The sequence below is a fragment of the Aphelocoma coerulescens genome, chromosome 28 (assembly GCF_041296385.1).
Source record: "Aphelocoma coerulescens isolate FSJ_1873_10779 chromosome 28, UR_Acoe_1.0, whole genome shotgun sequence".
Classification (NCBI taxonomy): domain Eukaryota; kingdom Metazoa; phylum Chordata; class Aves; order Passeriformes; family Corvidae; genus Aphelocoma; species Aphelocoma coerulescens.
In genome coordinates this window covers 6,668,355-6,696,329 of record NC_091041.1, presented here as the reverse complement: position 1 = coordinate 6,696,329, position 27,975 = coordinate 6,668,355, and the positions used below count along the sequence as shown (strand labels likewise).

General features: G+C 47.6%; 1 protein-coding gene across 4 annotated transcripts; it reads left to right on the top strand.

Annotated features, from left to right (window-relative positions):
- Nucleotides 1-58: 58 nt before the first annotated feature.
- On the top strand, nucleotides 59-27,747 carry PTBP1 (polypyrimidine tract binding protein 1). 4 transcript variants are annotated; one of them, XM_068997336.1, is made up of 15 exons: nucleotides 60-161; nucleotides 3,973-4,003; nucleotides 13,622-13,700; nucleotides 14,197-14,369; nucleotides 15,313-15,459; nucleotides 16,400-16,570; nucleotides 17,284-17,394; nucleotides 17,687-17,861; nucleotides 19,104-19,178; nucleotides 20,440-20,585; nucleotides 23,090-23,123; nucleotides 23,625-23,717; nucleotides 24,020-24,236; nucleotides 24,483-24,560; nucleotides 24,890-27,747. In XM_068997336.1, exons 1-15 carry the CDS (start codon nucleotides 154-156, stop codon nucleotides 25,020-25,022), a joined length of 1,671 nt encoding a protein of 556 aa, XP_068853437.1. In that variant the 5' UTR covers nucleotides 60-153; the 3' UTR covers nucleotides 25,023-27,747. The 4 variants fall into 4 exon arrangements, with proteins under 4 accessions (XP_068853439.1, XP_068853437.1, XP_068853440.1 ...); XM_068997337.1 differs by lacking the exon at nucleotides 60-161 and adding an exon at nucleotides 859-1,158; XM_068997338.1 differs by lacking the exon at nucleotides 3,973-4,003 and having other exon boundaries at nucleotides 59-161.
- The last annotated feature ends 228 nt before the right edge of the window (nucleotides 27,748-27,975 follow it).

Below are 27,975 nucleotides of genomic sequence, written 5' to 3'. Positions count from 1 at the left end.
CAGGGTGACAGCTCCGCCGGCCAATGGGACGCCGGCGCGGGCGAGGCGGGCCGGGCGGCGCCGCCATTTTGTGAGTCTATAACACGGAGCGGTCTCGTTCTCCCGCTATTGCGGCGCCTCCACTCCGCTCCCGACGGGTTGTCTCCGTGTGCAATGGACGGGTGAGTCCCGCCCCGCGCCGCGCCGGGGCCACGAGCGGCGCTGCTGAGCCCCTCCCGTGGTGCGGGGGCGCCCGGGTCGACGACCCGCGCCGGGGGCTGGGGCGGTACCGGCGGGGGGCCCACGGGTGCGGCCGGGCAGGCGGGGGAGTCTCGTGTGGGAGCCCCCCCCGTCCCTGGACCTCTCCCCACGGGCGGCGGAGGAAGCGGAGGCGGCCCCGGCGCGCCGCCTCGTGCGGGCCGTCCCCGCGTGCGCTCCCGCCGCACCCCGGGTCCCGGCCGCGGAGAGCTCGGGGGTCCCGCCCGGAGGGGCTCCGAGAGTCCCGGCCGAGGGGAGCTCCGGAGCTGCCGGCCGAGGGGGGCTCACGGGGTCTCGTCGGGGCCGGGCGGGGGGGGGGGGGGCGGTGGGCCGGGAGCGCTGCGGGGGCGGGCGGGGGGCCCGGGCGCGGCCCCGCGGGGGCGGAGCGGGCGGGGCGGGCGCACCTGGCGGGGCGGCGGGCGGTGATTCACGGCCGCGCTCCCTCCCATTGTCTGGCTCTTCCGCGGGCGGGGGTGGGGGGGGCTCTCGCTGGGTTCCTTTTGTGACCGGTTTTCGCTCGCCCAAGTTTCGTAGGCGGGAGGAGGGCGGGCAGGGCTCCATCGCCGCCTCACCTGAGCGCCGCAGGTACGGCCCCGGCCCCGCTCCCGTTGTCCCGCGTAGCTCCGGGAGAGAAAACTTCCCTCCGCACGTCGGGACTCGGGGAGTTTCTAGAGCGCAACTTTTATCGTGGGCAGCGTCGATTCCTCTTCAACCACCGCCCGGCGGGGGCCTCTCTGCGGCAGAGTTCGCTCTAAAGCGGGTGTTTTATCAGGGGATCTCTCTCGAAAACGAGCTCTCCGTGTTTCTCTTCTCCTGAATGGCGTGGTTTTTTTCAGTGATGTGGTTTTTTGTTTCTTCTAGCGCGCAGTAGTTAAAATATTTCTAAAGGCCTCCGAGTAAGCAGTTTGTTTTCCCAGAGCCGTAAGTACGGGAAGCCCAAATTAGTCCCTTCTCGCTTTCTGCCTCAGAACACTGGTCTGGGCGTAGTCACATGTCTGGGCTTTTTTACACGCTGAAAAGGTGGCGTCTCAGTGTTGTTTTCATCTTAAAATCCATAAAAATCCTGTATCTTACAATTTTTGCAGTCCCGGATCGCTCTGCTGCTTTTAACCAGTTGCTCATAGTGTTGAATGATATTATTAAAAAAAAAAAACCCCAACAAATTCTCAGCACATGAGATCACACATTCTAGTGGCAAAAATCGGTTTGTTATCAGCTGTAGTTCCAGGGAAGGCGGATGTTCCGTGCGTGTTAAACTAGTTGCTATTTGGATGTAGACGTTGTAGTGTAACATGTGAGTCTCAGTTCCCCCTCGTCTCTTGGAGATCCTGGTGCAGGATCCGTTTGCCCCGTGAAAGTGTCTCCTGTGTCCTGCTGAAACTTCAAAAGCTGCTTCGGAAAATGGTTTTAGGTTTTTGCCGAGTTGGCAGCGAGTGGCCCCTAGCTCAAGGCTACTCCCATCTCCTTCTCCTGAAAATGATCCTGAGCTGTGCCCTAATGATCCCCTTTGAATAAGTTGCTTTGTTAAAACATGTGAGGAGTCCATATGGGCAGTGTTACTTTGGAAAATGACCTGGAGGTTTTACTGGTGCTGCTTAATTTTTCCTCTTATTGCGTAGGAATTGTCCCATTATTCCATGGGAATAAATAATTTTTATGAAGGGCTTTTTTGCCTATTCTTTTGGAACTGGGAGAAGTTTTAATCCCCTCCTGAGGGCTGATGTGCAGGACAGGAGAAGGAAGCTTGGGATAATTTACTGAGGGGGTGTATGAACTGGAAATACATTGCATGTTTCTTGAATAAAAATTCTGAAATACTGTTGGAGCTTGTTTCCTGTGGGATGCGTTATCAAGTGGGCTACAACAATATTCCAGGAATCAATAGTTCTTGGCAAATAAAATGTCTCTTCCTGTTGGATACTTCTAAATGCCATCCCCTGCTAAGGCACTTTATGTAAAACATTTCCTGTGTGAGAGGCCCACAGGAGGAACAGGAAGTGGGAGAAACTGCTCTAGGGTAAGTTTGAGAGTTTGGGAAATGTGGGGCATTCCCTGTTCTTACTGTGCTTTGTTGGCAGTAGTTTTTTTAAGGTTCTGGAAATGCCTGGATTAGTGTTCGTGTGTTAGCTGAGGAATGTGTGCTGTGTTTAGGGATGCTGGTTTCTTGAACTGCTCCATGCAGATGGGTTTCATTAGTTCATTAGAGCTGACCCTCGAGTGCAGCCAACCCATCTGCCTGGTGGGTGACTGCCGGGCTCACGGAGCGGTGTCGGATACGGCCTTCTCCGAGGACTTCCCCTGGAAAACACGGAACTATCGCGTGGCTTCCCGCAGCAGCCGTTGGACCGGGCTGTGGCTCCAGCTGCAGAGCTCTGGGTTATGATGACATGGCAGGTTGGGGGGAAGAGGAAGTGCGAGGAGCTGAGCTGGCTTGTCCTGGGGCTGTGGCTCATTTGTGGAGCTGGGGACATTCGAGCGGCCTAATGAGATCGGGCAGGACTTTGATGCAAGTTAGGAATTGTTGCAGGAGGGGGAGCAAGCAAGAACTTGTAAATGCAAGTTTTTTTTGCATTAAATCACTGTGTAGAGTTGAGTACTTCAGGTTTTATATTGCTGGTTCAAGAAGGACTGCCCTGCCTACTGTGTCCCCCTGCTCTTTGGAGCTGCTGCAGGTCAGTCAGGCGGCCACTGCTGCATCCTGTGCTCTGGAACTACGGGCAGCTCTTTGAGAGGAGTTGAACCAGGCAGGGCTTTGTCCATGGCAGTCCAAAGGGGTCATTTCTTCTGCTCTCTGTTTTGTGTTGCTGCTTTACAGGGGGTTGGAATTAATTACAAAAAAGAATGCAAGGGTATAACTGAAATCTTAGGCTGTCCGGAGTGCTCCCACAAAACAGTAATGTGGAGGTGCTCTAAGGCTCTGGAAGATCACCCGGGTCCAACATGCCAGGCCATATGCAAGCCATTCTGACTGCATTGGTGGAAGACACTGCTGCAAAGGAGGGGTGTGTTGTGGTGTAGAGAGTTCAGTGCTGACAGGAGCTGGTGTGGGTTGCTTGAGGTACAGTTGGTGTTATTTTTCATCGTAGTTAATCAGAAAATCTTCATTTTAGGAGGATTAAGTGTCTAAGGTAGAGTTTAATAACTTTTTTTGTGGAGTTGATAGAAGAATCCTATGTAGGGTGTACCCCAGCCTGGGATTGCCTGGACCTTTCGGCGTGCTGCTGGTCTGGCCCTGCTCTGGCAGTGCTGGTGTGGCCCGAGGGCTCCTGCTCTGCTGGGACACAGCTGGGCTCTGGCCCTGGGACCACTGGAGCTCTGGTGTTGGTCTCTTCAGCCATGCTAGAGCGTGGCATGGGCTCTTGTGTGTGTCGGGGACAGGAACCTCAGAGGGGGATGTTGGTGACAGAGCTGACTCATGATGCTTTTCCTCTTGATGTGGTCAGAGTCGAGGTCACATCGCTGGGCTTGGGGGGGTTCACTCCCACCCTGTCCCCTTGCAGGAGGAGCAGGTGCTTCCGTAGGAAGTGGGAGAGCTGCAGTTTTCTGGCACTGCTGGGTCTTGGGTCTCCACCATCACCATCTAATATTTTTTTCTTTGTATAAACTGTCCTTGGCTCACCTGCAAAGACAACTGTGCACTTTGACTTGCTTTTTTTCTTACTACTGTAAACTATGCTGGATTTTTGTGGCAAACCTATCTAACTTTTTTAATCCTTTTCTTTCTTTTTTCTACAGCATTGTCCAAGATATAACAGTTGGTACAAAGGTAGGCACTTCTCACTTTTTCTCTCTTTTTACACTGCTCAGCATCTGACCTAGTTTTAGCCTCACCAAATGTAGATCTTCAGCTGTAAAGGGTTATTTCTGGTACCATGTAAATTGGTTTTAACCAGAAGGTAATTCAGTTTCCTGTGCATTTAAAAGTTATAATATGGCTTAGCATTTAGCTCTTGGCATTTGAGCATTGATTATCAACTTGATTGCACTTAGAAACAGCCCTCTCCCCTGCTAAAATGTCAAGCGATGCTTGTTACTTGTGTGCTAGACAATGCTTCTCCATGAAGAAACTGGTCCTTTTCCTTTGGAGAACTCCATTTCCTTTGTTTGTGTGAATTCCTGCTCAGTTATATGTCAAAAATCCTTCTGCCACAAAAAGGGAGGGTTTAGCAGTTGATTTTTATCTCCTGTGAGTACAGTAAATATGACCTTTGCCCTTCTAGTCTCAGGTTTGCAAAGTGCAGCCTTAGCCCTAAACTCAAAGTGCTGACAGGAGGCTCCTTATCAGCCGCGGGCAGCAACAGGCGTCGCATTCACAGGATCAGCACCGGTCCCGTGAAATGCCGAACCGGAATGGGCAGGACAGAGTGGGCTGAAGGGTTCGGGTTTGATTTGGTGAATGTTGTAGCTCTGGGGTCAGGACTGCAGTGAACTCGGCCCTGTGTGTGTGTTGGCCATCGGCAATGCGGCCGAGTGGCACATGGGGAGCCAGTGACCGAGGGCTGCCAGTGACTTGAGAGCCATGAGCGGCCACTCGGAAGGGCCAGGGAAGCAATGCTGTGGGATGGGACTGATGTGGAGCGGAGCTGGTGCACTGGGAGCACTGGCAGCCCTACAGAATGGGGTAGGCCAGCAAAGTTTTTGTGTTGGAAATACAGAATGAACTGTGTTGAGTACAGACAGCCTGGTAGTGTGTTAGGGGTCTGAAGGGGCTCTAGCAGCTGTGGGGGAAAGGTCAGTTCTACTTTTTCCCCTATGGGAATCTCAAATTTGAATTAATGATAGTGTCTGGTTCGAGTGGATATGCTGTCTGCTGCAAGGAGCTCAGTTTGCCTTCGGATGCGAGGAGGAGAGGCTTGAGCCTGGACAATAAGGTGGGTTAATAGTTCATAGCCATTATGAAAGGTGGACTAAGGCATTCCCAGAGCAGTTTGATACGACGTCTGCTGGTAAACTGATTAATGTCGGTTAAGGTCCCCTGGTTCTTAACAATGTGTAATTCGTAACTTTTAAAAGTGGTTTTACATAACTAAACTTGACCAGGAAGTTTCTGAAACTGTAGTTGTAGTCCTCAGTGAATCTTGGAGTTTTGGGGTGTGGGATTGCCTGCCTCATCACTCCCATCTGGAGGGATTCCAGTCCCTAGTTCCAGTCAGATGGCTCAGATGTGGACTGGGAGCAATCCCATCTGAGTGCCTTCACTCCTGACATGGGACAGCATTGTACCCACGGCTGTGCCAGTCAGACAACAGCAAGGGAGTGGTGAGACTGAATTGTGGATGGAACATGAGGTTTCTTGTAAAGTCAGATGAGGCAGGTTTAAAGAAAGTTGAATCAAAATTTGAAGAGTGGCAGAAGCAAGCACGAAAGCTGAATCATCTTGGTAAAGGTAAGTTTTCAACTGAGTTTTGCTGTAGCCACATTATCTGATTGTGTTCAAGTAAGTCATTGAATATGCAGGTGTAGCTCTTGTTATAGAAGTCCCTTCGTTAGTGCTTGGGTGTAACATGGTTTCTGTAGGTAAATTGGAGTCTGTGTGTATCTGAGAGCAAAGTGAAACTTCTGTGCTCCCATCCTCTGCCTGCATCAGCCACGTCAGGCAGCTTCTGGGATCCAGCACGGACTGGAGTGTCCGTTCTGTCACCTGTGCTCAGGAGAGCTTCCTGGCTAAGCTATCTAATCACACACAGAGATCACAGCTGGAAAACTGTTTTGAATCTGAGGTGTAAACGCACTCATTCCTGATGTCTATGTGCACAGAAGGTAGCAATGGCTCACAAAAGGTAGGGATTTGTTAGGTTGTTGGAAGATGACAGTCCCCAAAATCTGTCAGCCATGCTCAGTGACATGCTACTGAGCCCCCAGTAACCTTGTTGATTATCAGATATTGTGACTGGAATGTCCCAAAGCTGACTCAGACAAAGTAGGAAAAGTGCCTGTGACTCAAACCATTGCTGAGCAACATGTCACAGCAAACTCCCAGTGGCCTCTTGGCGTCTTTGTGCTGTGAGTGCCACGCTTAACTTGGAAATTGAGGACTTTGTGAAAGTCCTTTTTTTTCAGTTTGCTCCGCATTATTGCTTTAAAAGGCAGGCTGCTGGCATATTTTTTTATTCTCTCACATCCTTAATTTACATATTAAGAGTATTTACACCCACCTATTAATTTTTTCGAGGTCTTAATTAAATTTAGTTTCTTTAACTTAAGAAGCCCCCAGGTTGTCCTAGTGGCTTACTCCTCTGAGCACTGTACTGCCTAATGGTCTTGTTTTTAATCAGGTGTAATTGTAGTAGCCATTCCAAGCTCCTCAGTTTAAAGTGTGTGAATTTGTTTAGGAAGCTCATTGCCATTCTGGTGTGGGGCTTCCTGATGCACAGCCTTCTGGAATGTCCTGCAGATTAGAAACACATGATCTAAGACTTACTCCTTCCCATAATTTCACTGCTGTCTGAAAAGCAAGAAAGTCTGGCCCTAAGATGGAGGCACTGTATTTGAGCTCTGAGGTGCTCTTTCACCCTGCAGTTGCCTCTTGCAAGTAATCTGATCAAGGTCTCTCTCTGTTGTGTCTCCTTGCCCTTTGTTTAATTTCCCTGGATATCACTGTTCTTCACACTCTGAAGTCTGAGCAGGACTAGAGAGAGGATGAACTGTGACACGTCACTGTTCTTTAAGTGAAATTGCATTTTGGTGATTGGAAAAGTCTCAGAATAGTTTAGGTGCTGAATAATCCCATTGTTTCTTGGCTAAGTGAAGCTCTGCTCAAAAGATTGCCCTTCCAGAAACCAAAAGTGCAGTTCTGTGGCATTTGAGAAGTTAATTTTTAAAACAGGCTATTGCTGGAGTGTGATACAGGCTGACTGCATAGAAGTGATTTGTGGTGAAGCCAGGATCTTTGCCATGGGAACAGTAATTATGGCTTCAGGCAGTGGGCCAAGAATGTTGTGAGGAAATTCCAGTCCCCTCCTATGGCTTTAGTTAGAGGCTGCAACAAGCTGGCTCTTGTGGCCTCCCCGTCAGGCGGGAGCACACATGGGAACCACATGTCGGTGGCAGGGGACACGGATGGCAGTGGCTGTTGGGCAGCATCGGGTCACCTGAGTGTGCCAAACAGCTCCACCTCGCCTGGGAGTGCTGCATGCTGCTTTATGCCACCTGGGTCTTCAGGTCATATATCTGTTAATAAAATGGTTTTAGAAAATACTGGATTTAAACTTCAGGCCTACTTTGACCTCAATCTGTGATGATTTAGAAAAAAAAAGGAAAATATTCAACACACGTGAACTTAATCAACTGCACCTTTTAAAACCTGTAAGTTGTAGGGATGGAGTCTGGTCTCTGACATCTGCTTTAGGTATTGTCAGACTGGAAAACAAAGGTGTCCTGGTGCCACATTTGTTTTCCTCTCACACCAGCAAGAAGAGGAAGCATTACTTAATTTCACGTTCCCCATGGCTCTGGTACAACTCTTTCAAGCCTCCTATGAGAGCACACTGAACGCTGTGCTCAGCTGGGCTGGTGTTTGAGCCATCCCATTCATGGTGCTGCCTCTGCACAGCCGCAGTTCAGGTGCAGTTGTGCTGCTTAGAGAGTTCCTGCTGCACCTGTGTGTTCCACTGACCCCCTGACAGATGGGGCAGAAATGTCCATCCGTGGGTTCTGTGTTCCTGGAGTGACTCATCCAGGGTTATTTCTCCCTGATAGGATTTCTGTTGAGCTTTGCCAAGGCCCCTCTGCTCCATGGCAATGACTTGAAAACTCAAGGTTGACGAGTAGTTAAGTTTCAGCTTGGGATCGGTGGATCATAAAGCCTGGGCGTGTGCTGCCCTACAGAGCCAGCATGACTGCATTGCTACAGCACTTGGAGTTTAGGAATTTTGGGCTATTTAAACTGGCCACACCTTTTATTTGCTCAAAGGGCAGGTTTGTTTCTCGAGGTGTCTCCATAGCAGCAAAGCTGAGAAAGAAAAGTTAGGAGGGGCTGATGGATGAGTGGGTTGAGGATCCGACTTTGCTGTGAGGCTGGTGTGTGCTCGATCTTTAACACAGCTTGTTGCCAAAGCACAGAGGGTGAGCAGGTGCAGCACTAGAGGGTCTGGTGGCTTTTAGGAGCTCTGGGGCCTGTCTGTAGCCTCTGTAACTGGCACTTCCAGCAGTACAGTGGGAGGAAACTGCCATGCTCTGACCATCTCACCCAGCTTCAAAGGGGCCAGGAGGGTGTGTGTGCCATTGGGGATCCCAGTGGGGAGCTTGCCATTGGCTGCTTTGTAGGGATATCAGCCTCAGTCTTGTCCAGGCAAGAGGGAGGTTGTAACAGTTTTAAAAGCCTGAAGTAGCAGGTGACTGATGTTGGCTGAGCAGAGCATGGGTTGAAAATAAGTGTCCCCTGTGCCTGCCAAGATAGGCTGATGCCTCTGCCGCAGATCCACTGTGTCCATGGAATATGCTGACTGCTGGGTTGGATTTAATTTGATTAATGGTATATGTGTTCTTGTGTTTGAATTGGTACATCAGCCATGAGCAATTTGGTGAATTTAATTGATCCAAACTCCTTTGGTTCTGATCAGATAATAAATTGTGTGTGCAGTGTGTGAGTGACACCGAGATGGGAGCAGCATCACATTGTGCCGGGCTGTGGTATCTTCCAAGTTGCTTTGTGTTGGCCTTAACTTCCCAGCTTCCTGGAGACTGTTGGGGATGCAGGTGTGTGTGTTCTTCAGAAGTGTTTCACAAAAAAAGTTGACTCATGGTTTGTTTGTGACCCAAATTGGAATGTTTTTCACACTACTTTAACTGAAAGAGTGCTGGAGGCAGGAGAGGGGAGTAGAGGGGAAACATAAGTGAACTGTGCTGGATGTGAGTCTTTGGTGGAAGGCAAGGAAAGCTGGCATCCTTCCTAGTAGTTTAAATTTAGTTCCATTCTTGAATCTCGAATCTCTCAGCAAAAAATGTTGGAATGTAACATGAGTGTGATGATGTCATCAGACTGGATTTCTCTTAATAGTTTCTTCACAGAGATTTGAGCTGTGAACTGAAGGATCAGAGCATTCCTGCGTCCCTCTGGGACTGACCTCGGACAGCCCCTGATGAGAGCCGCTTGTTCCTCCTGTGCTCAGAGGCATTTTCTTGCCTCTTTGATCAGAGCAGAGGGTTTTTGTGAGCTCAGTGGTCTGTGTCATTTTTTGGAAAATATTACAGTGGTCTTTTATTGGCTCTACAATACTTTTCAAAACGTAGGAAAGTGAAGAATAACAGTGCCCACATGCTCTGACTTCTTGCAACACAGGTTTCCTTTGATTTCTTTTCAGAGGGGGGTTTCCAAGTGCTGCTGTTCCTTGCTTTGCTTTCTGTAAGTGCCTGTTAGCTGATGGCCTGCTTGCCTCCAAAATCCATCTTTTCCCTCTAAAGGTACTGCTATCCCTAGTCTGTCAGAGCGGTGTAAGGTCCTCCACATCCAGAGGCAATCCTGCTGCTATGTAGGGTTTCCTCAGTGAGCCATGGAGAGAAAAAGCTTTTTGTAGATCTTGAGCTTGACCAGCCTGTGGCTTCTGGCCTTTTTGGTCATTGTCCCCTTCCTTCCCATGTGCTCTGTCTTTTTGCCATTGCTTTAATTTTGCTTTCTGCCTGAAAGTTGATTAATATAATGTGTTTGACTTGAAATGAATATTTTTATGGTGATTCAGTTTGTGTTTGTTTCTAGCCTTTTGCACAGGCAGGATGCAGTTGACTTACTGTAATCCATTTAAAATAAGTGCTGGATCTTAAGTAGATAAAGGATTATATAGGGCAGCTGGGAATTTCTGTAGCATTTCTAGGTGTGCTGCTAGAAGCTGAGACAATCTCTGGCCTCATTCCAAAGTGTTGTAAGCCAGGTAAAATCCTACTGGCAGTGGCAGTGTGTAGTGTATGTAAATGAGCTGTTGCTTTTTAAGCTGTGAAACCCTGGACAGACTAAAAACTCTTAGGATTTACTTGTTAAAACTTTAAAACAAGGCAAGGCTTAGAGTTTGGGGCATGGTCAAAAATACAACTGGGGGGAGATATGAAATGTTAAGCTGTACCTGCCTCTCCCTGAGTCTGAAAAGGGAACGAGGGAGTTGTTGGCAGCAGGGCTGCCTGGAGCATGGTGTGTGATTAAATTAGTGCAGCTTGGGCAAGGGGCCTTCTGTAGTCAGGAGCATCAGGCCAGAGGAGGCTGCTGGCATGTAAACCCATCCCAGTGGGGTTTCCCTGGTGCCAGTGTGCTGCTTACTGGGGATTTGGATGGTGGAAACAGCCCTACCCTGCTCTAGGTAGGATCTGGCTGTGTAACTCCAGAAGTGGTGGTTGTTTTCAGTCAACAGGAAGAGGAGATTTGTTAGTTCAAACGAGGAATTTGATGTGCTGTGTGTGAGCGCACTGTGGCTTCTGTTAATCTCGTCATAAAAATACCAGCTGTGAAAGAATGGCTGAGCAGAAATGTCAGTGTAGTTAATGCCTCTGTGAGCAGGGATGGGAACTGGGAGTTGGAGAATCATGTCTTGAAGAGCAGCTGGGCCTCCCCAAAAGACTCAGAGAATGCAACAAGGAGAGAAGCAGTTCTGTGAGTGGATGTGGGTGATCACCAAACACTCCCACAGCCCTTGGCTGGGTTTGTTCTATTTTAAACCTAAACTAAAATATATCAAACTTCAGAATCAGTAACTTTTCTACTGTCTTTCCCAGAATAATTCAGAATACCCAATGGGTGCATTGTTGGTGAGGAAACTCTTCTAAACCTGTTCAACCAACCAGTCTCGCTTTGGTTCCTCTGCCTCTGCTGAATTGGGTACTTGGTATGAAACATTTGAATTTATACCATGGTTTTAAAGAAACTCATTAGTGTTTCTAACATGTACAGAAAGAAAAGAGTCTGGAAAGAGACTGGTGATCCCTGCAGTGTAAGGGCAGAGAGCTGATGGAGGCTGCTGAGTGCTCATTACTGTAGGCACAGTCATAGAGAACTGGGTTTCAGTTTGCCTCGAGTTTGGTCGTTCCAAAAAAGCAACTATTTCCTGTGGTTATCTGATATCAGCTCCAACCCGCCAATGAAAAGTCATGGTTCATGCAGCCTCCTTGTGCTGGGGACTGGCCTGTGCAGCATGGGGATGGCAGCAGGGGGTGACCACTGAGACTCCTTAGGGCGCTGCTCCCCTCGCACTTCAGCAGCCAATCCTGCACAGGGAGATGGGGGGAATAACTTCAGTGTGACTACTGTCCATAAACTTCCTTGTGTAGAGAAAAGACCTTGGAATAACTGCTGTTTTCCAACCATGGCAGTATTCCCTCCTCGTTTGCATGTACTTCCAGCTGGGAAGCTTACAAATTGACTGCTGCTGCTTTTGATGTTGAACAATCATCCCCCCTCTGCCTCCCGGCTCTGGTCTGGTCGCAGTGGGCAGCACAGGCTGTCTCCAAGATAAGAGGGGAGTGGATTGGAAATTGCTCTCTTTAAAGAGACATGGACGCGTGGAGCCTGGCTGCAGTGACATCCTTGTCATCCCTGCCTGTGAGGAAATTCTCAAATATGCAAGAAAATGTTTATTTTAAACAAGCCATTAGGAAAGCTAATTTCTTTCCATAATGGTATAAATGCTTGTTTTTCTAGTTTATAGTTTCCTAGTGTTGCCTCCATGAGAGCCAAATACGTGGCTCGTTCTCCCAGCATTTCCATGATGGGTTTCAGGAGCTGCCCACTATGTTTGCACAGACACATCAATTTGTACTGGAAGTTAATACTTAAGAAGATGTTTTAAAACACTGAAGTCCCATTAAGGCTTGATGCAAAGGCTTTCATGAAGCCAGAAACACCCGACTGTGTGGATAGGGCTGTGCTTTGGTGGGTGGTTCTTGTCAGTAGCTGTCAGGTGTATCCCAGGCTGTGGCACAGAAAGCCATACCTGGAGTGGCAGCAGTAGTGCAGGCACAAGAGTGTTCTGACAGCAAACCAGAGGATTTTTTTTTGTACCCTTGGAATTATGCCTTAATTTGAGTCATCAAAGGATGGGATCACAGTCTAATAGCCTCCCAGCCCAGCTTGCCTCTTGGTGTACTCAGGAATCGAAGTGCTAATTAGAACAGCTGTTAAAAGGCCCATTCTTAATGACTGCACCATGTGAGGAGGAGGAAGCCGAGGCCAGAGCCTTGGTGGGAGCTGGTCAGCGCTTGCAGGTGACCAGCAGCAGCAGCTCATGAGCTGCGGTTTGGACTCGCCTAATTCTCATCTTCGGGACATCAAAGTCCTTGAAGCCTCTTTGAAGAACTGGCAGTGAGTAGTCAAACGAGAAATTCAAGATTTGAGGGAGAAAGAAAAAAAGCCAAATGGTGTGTCTGTAGCTGGGTGTTCTGGGGCTCTCAGTGACCTACTTTCCCAGCCTGTCTGCTGGGGGAGTGCACAGAGCTTTTGTTGTTACATGGCTCCCGTTTCTGCAGGTGCCACCAGATACAGGGTGTGTGGAAGATAAGGGTTTCTGGTGCCATGGTGTGGAACGGGGTACGTTTCCATCGAGGTGGGTGGGAGCTGCTGAGGCAGGGATGAGCTCTGTGCTTTTTTCTATTGATGAAAGCCTTTTTAGTGTGGCACTTTTGTGGAAGAGTAGTGTAAATGATGAGAAGGTGCTCTTGTGTGTTAGATCTGTAGTATTGTGCTTGCTCACAGTTTACAATGGGATTTGAAGTCTTCCATGTAATTTACTTGAAATTAAGCCATGCTGATTGTAAGGTGCATTGTGTATGCAAGTATAGATTGTGCTAAGAAGTCATTCATAGGCACGTTTACTTTTGTCTTAGTGGTGGTTTTTGTACATACTACTTGAGCTAGACTGGTCCTGGTTAGTTGAGGTGATTTAGGTGACTTTACAGGGAATGCTGTATCAGAAAATACCTTCTACCAGATCAGGGTGCTCCAAGCCCTGTCCAGCCTGGGCATGAACACTTCCAGGAACGGGACACAAAATGCACAGCTTTGGTTCATAGCTGCCAAGTCATTCCCAAACACTTTTGGCAGCTTCAGAGTGAAAATCCTGTGGGATGGGAGTAGTCAGAAACCTGTTTTGCCAGGTATGACAGGAGAAGGTGTCTCTTGGTGCACAGCACTGTGTGTAGTGGCTTCACACAACTCAGGAACACTCCAGCCCTGAGATCTCTAATGCTGAGCTGAAAAGAGATACTGAACAGTGCTGCTCCATTACCAAACTGGATCTGACTGATATTTAATTCATGGCGGTGAGCTTCACTGCCCACTGTCATTATGTTTTCACTTACACTTGTGTTCAGCTCCTCTCCAGCTTTCTCTCAGTTGTTCTGCTTTAGGAGTGCCTGGACAGAATTGAGTAAAATGCTGTCTGTTTACCTGTCGTCTGTTCTCTTCCAGCGGGCAGCTGAGGAGCTTTTCTCTCCTTGTGTTACTACTAACGGACCCTTTATCATGAGCAGCAACTCTCCTTCTGCAGGTAATATTGCATGGAAACAAGCACAGCAATTTATAAGTGCTGTGAGGAGGTCTGGATTTTCCTTCTTAGTCATAATTTAAAGATCTCTTCATTTTTAGTACTTACTAGGCCTTCTGTGGGATGGTGCTGAATAATAATAATAAACTTCAACAACACTAGGCCAGGTGGAAAGGAATAAAGCATCAATCTGAGGTTAGTGGCTCAGACCCCCACTAAAAATGTGGGTGGGTAGGTGTGTGCTTTACACAGACTAGGAAATGGCCACTGGAGAATTGACTCCATTGCAGTGGCATTTGGCTATGTCCCTCCCATCATGTAATTTGGGGGAAAAAGAGAATAAAACCATGTGTCTTCAGACTCAGGTTAACTTAGACTATGGAATTTCTCTGTAATAGTGCAGTGACTGGCTGGGAGCAGAGTCTGTGTGTCAGCAGTGGGAAATGTGTGCTTCTTCTTCCAGACCCTTCTCATCAGCAGTAACTCTTGCCTCTTACAGCTAATGGAAACGACAGCAAGAAGTTCAAAGGTGATAACAGAAGTGCCGGGATCCCATCCCGAGTAATCCACGTCCGCAAGCTCCCCAGTGACGTCACGGAGGCAGAGGTCATTTCTTTGGGCTTACCCTTTGGCAAGGTCACCAATCTTCTAATGTTGAAAGGAAAAAACCAGGTATTGTCTCCATAATTGAAAGCATGGATTGTGTCAAAGACTCGATGAATTTGTCATCAGGAAACCAGCCCCAAGTTGTTTAAACAACTGCCGTGTGTTACGAGTCAATAACTTCTTCATACTCTTATTTTACTTTTCTGTGATTATCCCATGGGCTGTAGAAAATACCATTTTCAGGCTGCAGAAGGAGCTCAGTCCGTAATTACAGGTTGTCACTTATAATTAGCGTTAGGCCTGGTTTGGAAATTGCAGACCAGGGATTATTTGGACAGCAGTGCCATGAGTTGGCCTTTTTCACTCAGGCTTGCTTGACAGCCGAGTTACCACTGTGTAACGTGGCATACTGAGGACACCTTTCCAGATGTAGTAAATGAGCTGGGTAAGGCTGAAGTACTCTTGAGTAATGCAGGAGGTGTGCACTAATTTGGTAACTAAAATTGTCTTGCAAATTAAGGAGAAAAAAAAGCAAGCCAACTTTAATCATTGCTTAAAATAATATCTTTAATCTTAATTATGAAGAGGTGCCTCTGATATATTGTGTGGTGTGATTATATGCAAGTGCTCACTGCAGTGACTTGCTACAATCCCTTATGTTTCTCTTTTGAGAGAGAGAAGCCCCTAAGGGTGTGGAGCAGTGAGGGGGCTTCTTGCCCTAGAGAGAAGTGAAGAGTCTGGATTGTTGCTCTATTTTTGTGTTCTTGCAGACACTTATGTCTAAGTACACACAGCGTGGAGATCTTAGAGTGAGACCGAAGCATTGCATTAAATCAGTCTGGAGAGGGAAGATTCTCATTTGTTTTACCTACAGTTGAATTTTAAACAGTTCTGTGTACAAAAACATGTGTAAATGCAGTTGTGAAAAGCTGTTACGGCTGCGCCAGAGATTCGGGGTGACCTGGTGCTGTCCTGGTGTGATGTGTCCGTGTTGGGTTTCACTTCCCAGGCTTTCATAGAGATGAACACAGAGGAGACAGCCAACACCATGGTGAACTACTACACCACAGTCACTCCGGTGCTCCGGAGTCAGCCCATCTACATCCAGTTCTCCAACCACAAGGAGCTGAAGACAGACAACTCTCCAAACCAAGCAGTCAGTTTGTTCTCTGCATTGCATTGTCATCCCAGGGAGGGCGGACACACAGCCAGATCTCTGCTGCTGGCTTGAGATCCAGGGGCTTGAGTAACATCTGGTGCTTTAGGGTGTTTGTTTCTAATGTTTGAAAGATTTCTATGAAGTGCAGCCCTGATGGGGTAGAACTCGCCTGTGGTAGAGCATGGCCTGGTGCTGGTAGGTGCAGCTTTGGGGTGGCAGTGCCTGAACCCAGCAGGTCTCAAGGCTCTGAGCCCTCAAGGGTCTCTGCACCACATGCTGTGCAGACAGGAGAAAGTTCCTAGTTTCAGCTCAGCCCCTCTTGGCAACCTTTTAGGACAGAAACACCGGAAAGAAGTTCAAGTGTTGTGCCTCTTTGTCAGATGTGGCTGCCAGTACCATCCCCTTTGTCTCCTCTCACTTCTTGAGCTGACTCCAGTCAGGATCAGAGCATCCAGTGCTGTGCAGATGGAATGCTGCTGTTGGAGCTGGAGCACAAGTGTTCTGTGTGTGAGGGGGCTCTGCAGAACCCCCAGGCACTTGTCACTCGTGGATCCATGTGGCAAACGTGCATCAATCTTTCAGTCTTGTCAGCTTGTGTAGGATTCTGGAGATAGTGTTTCACTCCAGAAGAGCCCCATTTTTCCCTTTTTCTAAACAATGGGATAATTTTGCTGCGTCGGTTTATGCTGAGCAAGGTTTTGCCGTAGCATAGGTACTGCATGGTTGATTTAGTTTGTATTTCTGCTCTGCCCTTACTGGCTGGCATGCTCTGTATTGGCCCTGTCTCAAAAGTGCCCCAGCCCTGGGAGCAGCATGTGGCTGTTCCACTCACTGCTGAGTCCAGCAGGCTGTTTGCAGAGTGGGAGCTCAAGGAGAGCTGACAGTGTGTTTTTTTGGAAGCAGAAGTGTGGGTCTAACAGCTTTTTTGGTCCTGCAGCGTGCCCAAGCAGCTCTGCAAGCCGTGACCCAGGTGCAGGCTGGGACCCTGGCGCTGGCCGCCACGGCTGCGGCCGTCGATGCAGGGATGGCGATGGCTGGCCAGAGCCCTGTCCTGAGGATCATTGTGGAGAATCTCTTCTACCCTGTCACTCTAGATGTTCTGCACCAGGTAAAACATGTCACCACAACTGCTTGAAGATTGTCCTGGAGAAGGGGGCAGCAGCAACTGGTGTGTTGCTGTATTTACAAATTTGTGGTTTGTGTTTGTACAATGCAATTTCTGAACAGACTTCTCTGGAGACCAAACACCTACAGGAGATGCTGCTAGTTTTGGTCTCCCACTCTTGCCTGATTTTAATTTCCAGAGATTGGAGTCCTGGTCCACTTTATTGGATTGATTACAGTTCTTCAGGTTATCTTTAGGTTTTAGCAGCCGTACCTGCTCCTCATCCTTTTGCCAGGGCCTGGGAAACAAATAGTGTCCAGGAGCTATTTAGGCAGTGGCCAGTTTGGAAAGTTCCCTCTGTCTGCTGTGATTGCTTAACGTTATCTTCATGTTTAAAATGCAAGTTTGACTGCATTTAAGAATTCCTGAAATTCCTGGAAGAGGTTGAGTTTGTGAAGGTGTTTGTGAATATTCCTGTTTAATAAACCAGAATAAACAAACTCTGCTTAGGGTGCAGTTCAGTCACTCTGATGTGTTCTAGGCTGATGCCATGATGCCAGCCAAGCAATGCCTACAGTGTGGTTTAAAACCTTCAGTGCTGCAGTTGAAAAGCTGACAGGCTGAAGGAATGACTTTTGTTTCTGCTTGTAATAAGAGATCAATATGAAATTATCTTACTGGAAATGTGATAACAAGATATGCAAATATCTTTACAGATCTTTTCCAAATTTGGTACAGTCTTGAAAATCATCACATTCACAAAGAACCACCAGTTTCAGGCCCTGTTGCAATATGCTGATCCCATGAGTGCTCAGCATGCCAAACTGGTGAGTGCTGCATACCTGGATTACTCTCCATTGGGTTTGCCTTGTTTAATCCGAGCTCAGGGTGGGCTGACACTACCGTTACCACAAGAACAGGGCATGAGTGGGAGGGAATTGCTCCCATATGCGACTTGGAGGCTGCCAGAGGGGCTGAATGACACACAGCTGTCTCCACATGAGATACCTGTTGTCAGGTGGAGCCATGGGATGGCCTAACACCTTCACTCTGCAGAGAGCAATTGCCGTGAGCTTGGTGTGAATGCATTTGGGCGAGGACTGGTTTGTTTCCTTGCAGTCTCTGGATGGACAGAACATTTACAACGCCTGCTGCACACTGCGCATCGACTTCTCCAAGCTCACGAGTCTCAATGTAAAGTACAATAACGACAAGAGCAGAGACTACACCCGCCCAGACCTGCCCTCTGGGGACAGCCAGCCCACTCTGGATCAGACCATGGCAGCTGCTTTTGGTGAGAGTTCAGGAGGTGGGAACAGGACAAATCCAACTGGGGTGTGTGTGTGGGTGGTGGTGCATCCCCCACCCCCTGCTACTTACCAGGCTGCAGTGTGCTCTGAGAAATGCTTGTTAGGCCTTGTCCTCAAAAATACTGCCTGGCCTCAGCTCTCTTTCAGAGGGAAATTTTTCCACAGGTGCCTTAGCTTGCACTGGCTGTTTCATACCCTATGTGCATACCCTTTGTGCATATGCTATAGCAAATCTGGAAGTTAGGTTAAGTTATAGTTATCATTTAGGCTAAATGCTGTTAAGTGTTACTGCTCTGTTAGATTGTTAAGGTTAAGCTATAAATTTAGTTTTAAGTTAAGTGTTAGGTTTAGGTGTTGTTAAGCTTTAGGCCACATTCCTTTTCATCCTTGTTTACACTTTCTTTACACACACACACCCCCCTCTAGGTAGTTTTCAGTTCATTTCTGTTTTGGTTGCCTGGATTTTGTTTAGTTTCTTGTTGCTTGCTTTCCCTTGTTGTGCCTTAGTTGTCCTTTGTAAAGAGAGTGAATCTTGCCAATGAATCTGTTGTGCTGATATTAAATACACTTTTGTTTATACCCTCGTTGGTGATTTTTTGGGCAATCTCAAGCACACTCGTTCAGGACAGTGTGTCAGGAGAAGGGAAGGAGATGTCATCCTGGTGTATTTGGTCAAAATTTTGGAATAGAGTGTGAGTAAGGAGGAACATTTGGGGATGATCACTGAGGATCAGATTAGTGCCAAATCCCGTGGCAGTACCAGCAGTCGCTGCCTCTGGTGCCACCTGGTGTTTGCCCAGGAGATGTTTTGGTAATCTCTGGAAGTTCATTGTTATGTGAGAGGCATTTTTGAATTGCTGGCTGGATTTTAGGGTTTAGCTTTGAACTAAATGCTTCTGTTGAAGGCCGGATCAAGACATTCCGGCTAAGTTTAGGGAGGTTTAGGTTAGATACTAGGAAAAGGTTCTTCACCCAGAGGGTGGCTGGGCACTGAACAGGCTCCCCAGGGCAGTGGTCACAACACCAAGCCTGACAGAGTTGTAGAAGCATTTGGACAGCACTCCAAGGCATGTGGTGGGATTGTTTGGTCTGTCATGTGTAGGGCCAGGAGTTGGACTAGATGATCCTTGTGGGTCTCTTTCAACTCAGAATGTTCTGTAGTTCTGGGAAGTTTAGAGTTTTCCTGCTGTTAAGGCATCTCTGTATAATGTGTATGTCTTTCCCAGGTGCCCCAGGAATAATCTCTCCTCCATATGCAGGAGCTGGCTTTCCTCCTACTTTTGCTATTCCTCAGGCTACAGGTACTGTATTTCGTAAATTGAAATTTTATGTAGGTTTTCTGTTGCTGAAGCATCTTCATGTTTTAAAGCAAAATAGTGATGTTTTTGTTAAGGTTAGCCATGTAAATTCTAAATGCTGGCAGTTGGACATGGAAGGGACTGGTGATTCAGTACATCACCTCAGCTAGGAATGCCGTGTGCAGCTGCAGCACCTCTGGGCAATGTCCTGGTGAAGCAGGATGGGAGAAACAGTAAAGGCAGGCTTTGAAATAATTGGGGAGATGGTGAGGAGATAGAAGTTCTTTTGCCTTGAATTTCCTCATGTGATTACAAAGGTTGGGAACTTTGACAGCTGTAAATGTAGTCAGAAGCAAGGAATCTGTCCATTTTTTTTCTTAAATATTTCGAGAAAGCCGGTATTTAATCATGACACTGATTACATGTGCTAGGACAGTTGCACTTTGAAGTTCACAGCTCATGCTGTAGGTAACAGATCATTGCTGCTTCCAGAAGTAGCCAAGAGTCTGAAAACTGGAGGTGCTGAACACGCTCACCGGAGTGCCAGCCTAAACAAGCCTTGCTGGGGTTCTCAGCGTTCCAAGCCATGTTGACTTTCTGGGAACACGATGGAATTTCCTTGCTTATGACAAACAAGCACAGAGTGGGCTGTTGAGGGGTTGTTGTTTTGGTAACATCCAGCCCTGCTGAGGAAATAGGCAGGGCTGCTTTGGGAGGAGTAATCCATGGAATTGACCACTAGCAGTTGTTCCTTGAGCTCTAAAGCTCTTGCCCTTGGAGGGCCGGTACAGGAGGTGCCAGCTGGTACTGGGAGCTGCCTAGGAATGCCTGTAAATCCAACTGCAGTGGTTCCCACTCAGGAGAGCTCGGTGATGGTGGCACAGGGTACCTGGTGGTTGCATGCATGGTGAGAGCACATTGTGCATGCCTTGGTTGGACGGACCCTCCCCATGCCCCATGTGTGACACCTGCCCTGCACAGCAGAGCTGAGGCTTTGTGCTCGTCCGCTGCTTGTGAAACACGCACGAGATTGCTGAGGCACCTGCTCAGCACCAGGCACTGCAAGAGCAAATCCTGTTAGAAACCAGAACATTTCCTGCAGCACCAGAAGCAGAGGCTCCTGTTGCCCTTAGGCTGACATGGGCACTGTTGGGAATGATGACTTGCATGGTTCAGAGGGCGTGCTGTTCTCCCTTCTGGTGCAGCAAATACACTAGAGTACATGCTGTTAATTCTTTACTGGTTGATATTCTTTAATTTCCAGGCCTGACAGTTCCAAGTGTTCCTGGAGCACTAGCTCCTTTGGCTATTCCAGCAGCAGCTGCGGCGGCTGCAGCAGGACGGATTGCCATTCCCGGCCTGTCTGGGGCAGGGCACTCCGTGCTGCTGGTTAGCAATCTGATCCCAGAGGTTAGTGCAGTCCTAACTTTAATCTTTTTTTTTCTCCTTCCTGTTATCTCTGCTTTCACTTTCTGAACACAGATTGGGCTGAAATTCATTGAAAGTGAAATCCCGCTGTATCCAAAGGAAGCGGCACCGCTAGAGCAGCCGCTGCCGTGCTCTGACAGCCCCAGGTGCAGGGCAGAGCAGTACTCTAGTTGCTGAAGGGAAATGGGAAAGTCCATCTCAGATTGAAATTCCTCTTCCTTGGTTCTAAGCCAAGGATGCTGCCTGCCTGCTCTTGTCCCCCAGAGACTACAATGCCTGTCCCTTCCTCCCTCTTCTGTGTGGAGTCTCCCCACCATTCCCACGGAATAGTGTCATTTGGGTCACAGAATAGCCATGTCCATTCCTTTTCCTTGGCATGCTGTAGTTTTTAATACATTAATTCAGAACTACAGAGAGGCTTCATGCTGACCTTTGCTCTTTCTGTGTAGTGTCTGGATCCCTGCTAGCTTGACCTTGTACCTGTGCAGTATTTCCTCTGCCATGTGCTTGCACATTTCCCCCTTCCAGGATTCCTGGAAGTTTTTCCTTAGCTAAACCCTTTAACAGCTCACAGTTTACATTTTCAATTCTACTTAACTGAGTGAGTTGAAATATTGGGGTTTCTCTAAAAATAAAGCAAGTAATATTTGAACAAAAACCTTGTTTAATGAAAGACAGCACCATAAGGGAATTGGATATGGGGGGCTTGGATTTTCCTTCACTCAGCCCCTGGATCTGGTTGGATTGAAAGTGTAGAACCTCTGGTGTTCAGCAGAGTGATGAGGCTCTGCTGAGGAGCTGTAACTGGTGGGACTGTGCACACACGTTAATAGCACTTTGCAAAGCTGTAAACCTTACCAGTGATGGCAGAGTCACCACAAAACCTCTTTGGATCAAAGGGGAAGCCTGGATGTGATGAATGATCAAAACATTTAACTCTTAATGAGGTGAACCAATTGGATCATGTTTCAGACTGCTCTTACCTGTCATTGCTGTTCTCTCCAGGGCATGAAATAACAGCAGGGGCTGTGGAACAGCTTTGGGATTTGCTGCTCATGCTGCCTGGAAACTGCTCTGCCATTCCAGGGACTCTCATCTGTGGCTTGTTCCACCATAAGTCCTGATAATTGCTGGCATCATTATTCCTGTTCAGTGTGACACTGCTCTGGGGATGCTCTTGGGTGCCTGGATGGCAGTGGCAGAACAAGGGGCTGTGCTGCACCTCTCAGATTTCTCACAGCTCTGTTTAGGCAGGAGCAAGCAGTTATTTCGTGCCCTGTGGTTTTTTTGAGGAGCTCTTCACTCTCCATCCAGCTTGTCTTTGGGCTAGAGAGACTTTGGGACTTGGACTGAAGCTGTGAACTAACAGACATGAAACTTTTTCCACTGCCTGTATAATCAGTGTTGTAGAAACTTACCTGTGCCACAACCAGTTAGTAAAGAGACAGTATTGCCTGGAGTGACTGCTCTGCCATGGGGTTTTCCTGAGTGGGAATCATGGGAGCTGAAATGGCTCCATTTTTTCTTCCACAAGAGTGGGAGCAGTTCACACATCTCAGCTTGTGGTGACCCAGTACTTTTGGTTTCTGTACGGTGAGGTCAGGCCACAGAGCGGGAAGGGAACAGTCCTCTGCAAACAAGGTACCAGCTCCTTTATCTGAGTGCTTCCAGCAGACCTTGGAGTGGGATTTGTGGCAGTATAGCTGCTCATCTGCATGATCTGTTTAAAGCAGTGGCTGGTACCCAAGGTGGACGTTCCTTGTTTCTTTCCAGCTAAGTATTGTGGTGTGGATTGCTTCCTGCAGTCCCTGACCCCAAAGCAGCAAATGAAGCTGTTTGTGACTTGGTCCATGAAGTCATTAACTGTAAACAGGGGAAATACTTTTATTCAAATTTTAGGGAATGCCATTGCAATTGAATTGGATATTGCAGCCTGTGGAAGTCACTCGGGGGGGATACTGTCTCTTACTCCTTTGTATATCTGAAGTAAAAATGCCTTTTCTTTATCATTGTGTTCCACTAGGTAAAACCTATTAACTGTTTCTGTAAGCAAGTTATTGTATGTAGAATTCTATAAATCTGACTGATGGAACACTACATATTCCTTATGTATTTACTGACCTGTGTTTTTTGCTACTTTTTTCTTTTCTCCCCATCCCTGAATTTTTTTTCTTCCCCCGATCCGGAATTTCTTTGCCAACTGACTGCACGGTACTTCTGCTTCCTGTTGTTGCTTGAAACAAAAAAATAAAAACATTCCCCTTCCAAAAAAAAAAAAAATATAAAACAAACCCTGCTCTTCGGAAACCAACCTGCCCTTCAATATTAACCATCTTGAAAACTTCATCATCCATCAACCAATTTCGCCATTTCCTGCGGGGACTCTGCCCTTCCTCGTTGTGGACGATTTGTGCAACCTCGCTCTCCCCTTCGATTCCTTACCTCTTCCCTGTCCCTCCGCTGCCTTGCTCTGCTGTTCTCTAAAGAGAGTTACACCCCAATGCCTCTTTATTCTTTTCGGTATGTTATTATTCACACTTTTTATTACCTTGTTTTTCATTTATTTGAGATTACTTTTTGATACTTCAGAAATGTACAGTTTGCAGTTTGCTTTTTTTTTTATTTTTTGAATGCATAATTTCAGTTTTACATTGTTTACTTAGTTTGCTGTTTAATTTAGTTTGCCTTTGGTTTTGGTTCAGTTCTGCATGGGTTATTGCTTTGCATGTCTTTGATAAGAGTTTTAAATGGTGAGAGCATGCGAAATTGTCCAGTCTTCTGGCAGTAAGATTTTGGCTTTTTGCTGAAACCCAATGTCTTTTCTTTAATGTATTGTTCCATTATTATTCTGCTATATAAGAATTCCCTTAATTAGAGCAGAATACGTAGCCATGGTTGGAATGAGATCAGTTCTGGTTGGGAATGGATGTTTTTGCTGTTGGATTGATTAGCTGATGTTAAGTTGAATGAGACTTTTTGTTTGCCTACCTAAGACTGTTCTTGTTTCCTCCCTCTTTGAAGGAGTCTATGGTGATGTGCAGAGGGTGAAGATTTTATTTAATAAGAAAGATAATGCCCTGGTTCAGATGGCTGATGGGAATCAGGCCCAGCTTGGTAAGCTTGGCAGGGTCAGACTCTGAGCAGTTAGGGACAAAAGGGGTAGTTAAAGCTTTGATATTGGCACTTTCTTCTCTTCCAACAGAAGACCCAAATGTATCCATGCCTCCGGGGGTGTGGCTGTGGGGTTGCTCTGGGACAGGGGTGGCTCGTGGGTGCGAGAGGGAAGTAGGCAATGCAGTGGGGCAGAGGGACCCTGCAGGGTGCGGTGTCTGCGAGGGCGGAGAAATTCTGGCCTTGGATTCATGTCTGAACAAAACTGAAGTACCCTGCAGCCAGGTCTGTCCTCCCCCTTGCAGCCATGAGCCACTTGAATGGGCAGAAGCTCCACGGGAAGCCAATCCGTATCACGCTGTCCAAGCACCAGACAGTGCAGCTGCCCCGTGAGAACCAGGAGGACCACGGCCTGACCAAGGACTATGGGACTTCTCCTCTACATCGTTTCAAGAAACCAGGCTCCAAAAATTTCCAAAATATCTTTCCCCCTTCTGCCACTCTTCATCTGTCCAATATTCCGTAAGTATCTGCAGGGAGAGTTCCTGTTTGGCTGAGTATTGAAGTGTTTGCAGCTTCGGTTGTGAGGGTGGGCAAAGGCAGCTCTGTGCTGCTGCCAGGAGAGCTCACCCAGCTCCCTGTTCCATTGCCTTGCCACACCGAGAGGCTGCTGGTAGGGAATTTAGAGAAGTGTCTGATGAGAATTAGTTTTTTGAGATAAACTTGTTCTGTCAATGTCCATTTGACTGGGAAAACTGTTTGTTTCAGACCTTCAGTAACTGAAGAAGACCTTAAAATGTTATTTTCAAGCAATGGTGGGATGGTCAAAGGATTCAAATTCTTCCAGTAAGTGTTTTGTGTTATGTCCTCTCCTTACTCTGGGGTTTTCCTATGGGAAGGGTGGAAGTACTTGGTTCCAGTAAAAGGCTCAAAGGTGAGCAGAATCCTTACTAACAGTGTTTGACTCTGGAATAAAGAATTCCTGAGTACCCTTGGGTTGAGCACTGAGTGAGCAGTAGGAGGGACTGTGTGCTTGCCACAGAGACACTCCTCTAAAGAGTGAGTGTGGTGCAGGTACCCAGGGGGTTAATTCTCTGCTGGATGGGAGAACTTGGATCAAGCTGGGGAAGCTCCTGCAATGGAACTGAACGTGCCTGAAACTTGTGTCTTGTCAGGAAGGACCGTAAAATGGCTCTGATCCAGATGGGCTCTGTGGAAGAAGCCATTCAGTCCCTCATTGACCTCCACAATCATGACCTGGGGGAGAACCATCACCTGCGCGTGTCCTTCTCCAAGTCCACCATTTAGAGCTTGGGAAGGCCTGAGTAAAAATGGACTTGACTTAAAACCTCTGGGGTTCAGCCTTGACCTTAAAAGGCTGGACACCAGGGTTTCAACTTCCATCATTCCAGAAAAAAAAAAAGCCACTTTAAAAATGCAGCTGAAGTGACCTTAAAAGACCAGAGATTTTATTTTTTTAAAGAGAAATCAGTTTACCGGTTTTTAAAAAAAAAAAAAAGAAAATTAATTTTAATTCCTCTTGCTAACCTTGCGGTGATGGGTAACAATCTTGACTGTTCCAATAAAAATCACAAGTTCAAGTTTACACTATGGAACCTGCTCTGGGAAATTCCCCTCCCCTCCTGCTCCTCCTCCCCCAAAAAGCAGATCCCAACAAGTTTATCAGGTTTCACATTGATGCCTTTTTTTAATTTCCTTACCCATCCATGCCTTGAAAGACCTAAAACCACTGTGTGAATTCACTGTAGCGCCTTGGAGTCAGGATTGTGGTGACCAGGAGCTCCCAACCCACCCAGCACAACACTCGGTTGCATTGATCCCACCTTACCTGTGCACCTGCTGTCCTGTGCCTTAAACCTTCTACTTCTTTGGGGAAAACATCTGAGCTGCAGGGAGGGGATGGGCAGAGCTGAGGGGGGGGAGTGGCTCTGGCTGACGATCAGCTGGGGGAACTGGCAAAGTGGATAAAGGAAATTTTGGGCTGTGACTCGGGGCAGTCGTTCCCCGCTGCCCTGCATGTGTCTCCATCTCCACGTCTGCCCTGTGCCACTTCCCAGTCTGCTCGTGGGTCATTGCCACCTGCAAACTCGGGTGGGAGTTACCTGAGAGCCTTTGTGGCTGAGCAAAAGTCTGGGTGGGGGAGCGTTCCCAAGGCCAAATCACATTCCAGTGTCAGGAGCGAGCCCACAGGCTCTGCCCTCACAGAGCATTGGTGAGGGACAAAAGAGCCACTGTGGGACACTTGTGAAGATGAATCAGAGTTTGTCGAAATTGTGTGTGTATATACCTAAATGCTTGGCTAGGATTTGGAGAATCCTTGGATACCCCACAATTAGAAAGGTGCCTGCAAGAGGTACCTTTGTGCCCCTAATTGGAGATTAACGAGGCTGCTGTAGCTCCGCCATCGTTCTTAGAGCATGTCTTCAGCATTTGAGCTTTTGTTTGAATCCTTGTATTATACTTTGATGCCGTTGCTGTCCTCTGTGCCTAGCAATATTTCCAGTTGACCAAATATTCTAATCTCTTTATATGCAAAAGAAATAGTTTAAGTACCTTTTATAGAATGATAAGATGGTATAAACGTAATCTAAATTTACTCCTTTGTGGTATTACCCGTGTATACTGTACTTTATTTTCTTTGTTTTGTAATTGAAGCTGTAGGGCAGGAGTAGTTTCCAGGCTGAGGTCGTGGCTGAGGATGAGCAGAGCCGAGGGTGTGAGAGAATGAGCATGAACAGCTCGGGAATGGAAGGAATAGGACCCAGGCTAAAGATTTTTTTATCTTTTGAACCTATAAGCCCAGATGTTGTTCTAGGAAGGGAATTTATTAAAAGTAGAATGCAGCAGATCGGTTTTTCCCAATGATACAACCTTTTTTTTTTGTTGTTTTGTTTTTTTTCTGGCTTACAACTCTTTCCCGGGCCATTCTGCCTTCTATTCCGTGTGATCCGATGTTGCCTTACATTTCCCTCTAACCTGCAACCTGTTCGGATGCAAAATAACAAGAATCTTGTACTTTTTTTCAGGGTTTTTCTGCAAATTGTGGACCAAAGTTTGTTTTTTAATTGTCTTAGTGTTGCAAGTTCTGATTTCCTTGCTTGGTATGGGAGCTCTTGACTTGCCTAGCACTGAGTGTTTGGAGAAGTCTTAACTTTCCGTAGTTCCTCCCTGGACTCTCAAGGATATGAATTATGCTGGAGAAGCGTGTGAGGTCTGAGTGAGGGTCCGGCTGGGGCTGTGGTGTGCTGGTTACCCCTGAGGGGAGGGCAAGACCCCCGGTGACAGCATCACCCCAGCTGCTTTTGGGTACCTCTAAATCTGGGTGAGCTGTGCTGGAGCCAGGGGATCTGCCCCTGCAAAGCTCCCCAGAGCCCTGCCAGCATCCTGCAGGAGGGCACAGCCGGGGGTCTCGGTGGCTGTTGGCTCGTCCCCTCACCAGTGAAACACCCGCTCCTCCCACAGGGGACCCAGCCCACCCAGCACAGCAGCACTGGGGTAACTGGTCAGTGCCCCCCATCACCCTCCCCAGCTCTGGGGAGGCTCCTGGGGCCGGGCCCCAGCCAGGACACTCTGGGTGTCCTGTGCAAATCACAGATGGATTGGGGTAACCAGGCCCCCGGCACGGCGGGCGCTCCCTTCGGATCCTGTGTTTGCATGTAAAGAATGTGAGTAACTAAGGGTGTACATATTTATAATTTTTTTATACCTGTTGTAAGACATGAGGGGCAGCAAAACCCAGTTTTTTATGGTGACCAGATGTATTGTATATTTTGATAACAGCAATTCCAGGTTCAGTATTGTGGAAGGTGGGTGGGGAGGGGAAGCGTACACACCATCAGAATTCCATTGCCTCTTTCAAAGAATGTTTGTAATGCAAAAAGAAATGAAATTAAAACTATTTTATAACAACCTTTGTACCTTTCTGTAGCTCCATTATTTCCTGTTGAGATTGTAGAAGCAGTTGGTGCCCAGTCTGTACTTGTGCTTTCAATAAATTCTTCTGTATCCTTCACTCCTGATCTTCCTCCTCTTTATTGTGCCTGTTTTGCTTCTGATTTTTCCTTCTCATGTAATTCCAGCTGCCTCATTTTATATAACTTTGACTTTTCGCACCCTCTGGGCTGGCAGTGCGTGTCCCTGTCTCTGTGGAGCCATGGGATGGGGTCTGGCCCCTCGGTGCCAGGCTGGAGCCCCAAGGCCTGAGGCTGTCGGGCCCTTGCGGATGCTCTGCCTGTGTCAC

Bases quoted from the DNA above. Each gene is read 5' to 3' on its own strand.
- PTBP1 (XM_068997336.1), top strand. The intron at 23,718-24,019 runs GTAAGCTTGGCA...TCCCCCTTGCAG, and splicing joins TGGGAATCAGGCCCAGCTTG to CCATGAGCCACTTGAATGGG. The intron at 24,561-24,889 runs GTAAGTGTTTTG...GTGTCTTGTCAG, and splicing joins AAAGGATTCAAATTCTTCCA to GAAGGACCGTAAAATGGCTC.